The sequence below is a fragment of the Octopus sinensis genome, linkage group LG7 (assembly GCF_006345805.1).
Source record: "Octopus sinensis linkage group LG7, ASM634580v1, whole genome shotgun sequence".
Lineage (NCBI taxonomy): Eukaryota > Metazoa > Mollusca > Cephalopoda > Octopoda > Octopodidae > Octopus > Octopus sinensis.
The window spans coordinates 42167115-42169101 of record NC_043003.1 but is presented as its reverse complement, the minus strand read 5'-3'; the positions used below and the strand labels follow the sequence as shown (position 1 = coordinate 42169101).

At 34.7% G+C, this 1987-nt stretch overlaps 1 protein-coding gene across 1 annotated transcript in view; it reads left to right on the top strand.

Moving 5' to 3' along the window:
* The window catches only part of LOC115214062, a 244334-nt gene extending 243013 nt beyond the window's left edge, over positions 1-1321 (top strand). Inside the window, exon 2 of the mRNA XM_029783104.2 lies at positions 369-1321. Coding sequence (XP_029638964.1) covers positions 369-993 — 625 coding nt within the window. The 3' untranslated portion in view covers positions 994-1321. The remainder of the gene's footprint in view (positions 1-368) is intronic.
* Positions 1322-1987: the final 666 nt, after the last annotated feature.

Here is a 1987-nt window from a genome sequence, read left to right as displayed (position 1 = left end):
AATCTCTCTCTCCCTTACGTACATATAAATATGTGTATGCATATGTGTATAAATATATACACACATACTCACAAATACAGACACACACACACACAAACACGTACATACACACACATATAACAGAAAGAGTGAAGGAGGGAAAGTCAGAGAGAAATATTGAAAGAGGATTATAGAAGAAAGATAAACCAGTTTCTTCTCACGAATCTCTGAAACATGATCTTCATAAACAATATTATATATTTAGATTTATAAATTCAATTTTTTATTCTGTATATCGAATACCATGATTTTTGAGTATTTCTTATTTTATTTTTGTTCAGAATTTCTGATGACTTAACATTAATTTTAAATTTTCTTTTCTTTCACAGGAGTTTAATGCCGAGGTCTGAAGAAGGTCAACTCACCATCGAGAAAACACCAAGTTATTTTATAACGAAAGAGGTCCCAAGAAGAGTGTACCAGTTCTCCAAACATCTCAAGTTGATTGTGGTAGTGAGGGACCCCGTTACTCGGGCTATATCTGACTACACACAGGTGGCCAGCAAGAAGATGGATTCGCGTAGCTTCGAGGAAATGGTGTTTGTTGATAACACCACCCGTATTGTCGACACCCAGTGGAGTCCTGTCCGCATAGGCGTCTATGCTAAACACCTGAAACATTGGCTTCAGTATTTCCCACTGGAACAAATGCATTTCGTGAGTGGTGAACGTCTTATTGAAAACCCTGCTGATGAGATGTTGAAAGTGCAACAGTTTTTGGGGCTCAGACCTGTTATAAACCACAAACATTTTTACCTGAAATCCAGGAAAGGATTTCCTTGTATCCTCAAACCTAACAGACAAAAAGGTAGCCACCCTCACTGCTTAGGTGAAACTAAAGGGCGTATTCACCCCAATATTGATCCTTCAGTGATACGGAGGCTTAGGGATTTTTATAAGCCCTTCAATATAAAGTTTTATCGCATGGTTAATCAAGATTTTGGGTGGGTATGATAGTAATAATCTTTTTATTCCAACCTTTGTATAAAAAGGAAGCTTAACGTATTGAATCAAAATATAGGAAAAACAAACAACTAAAAGTGATTAATTAAACAAAAACAAAATATTATTCAATAAAATCCTGGAAAAATGTATTAGACAAAAATACTATTGACTTGATCAAACAGTGTGTTGGATTAATTAATATATCTATAAGGTGCTTTAAGATTAAGTAATTAATATCAATAATGCATAAATAATACTAAGAATAACAATAAGATTTGCGAACATAATAATACAACTTTATTTCTCACGTTTGGAAATAAAAGAGAAATTATCTTTACATGGCTTGAGTGTTATTTCGAAATGTGTTGTTGTCTTTTACGTAATTTTTTCTGACTCCTCTTTATTGATTTATTGTAATACCTACTGTAATGCCTACTTGGCATTAATGCAACGCTTGACTTTGAAAATTCCGTTCAAATTCCGCCGAGGTCGACGTTCTTCTTTCATCCTTTCGGTGTCGATAAACTAAGTACCAGTTGAGTACTGGAGTTGATTTAATCGACTTAACCCCTCCCTCAAAATTTCAGACATTCTGCCCATAATAGAAAGTATTATTATCATCATCATTATTATTATTATTATTATATTATTATTATTATTATTATTATTATTATTATTATTATTATTATTATTATTATTATTTTACTCTTTTGCTCTTGTGCTTGGTTCAGTCATTTGACTGCGGCCATGCTGGAGCAGCGCCTTTAGTCGAGGAAATTGACCCTAGGACTTGTTCTTTGTAAGCTTAGTATTTATTCTATCGGACTCTTTTGGCGAACCGCTAAGTTACGGGTAGTTAAAAACACCAGCATCAGTTTCAAGCGATGTTGGGGGCAAACACACACACTCACACACACATACATATATACGACGGGCTTCTTTCAGTTTCCGTCTACCAAATCCACTCAGAAGGCTTTGGTCCGCCCGATGCTATAGTAGAAGT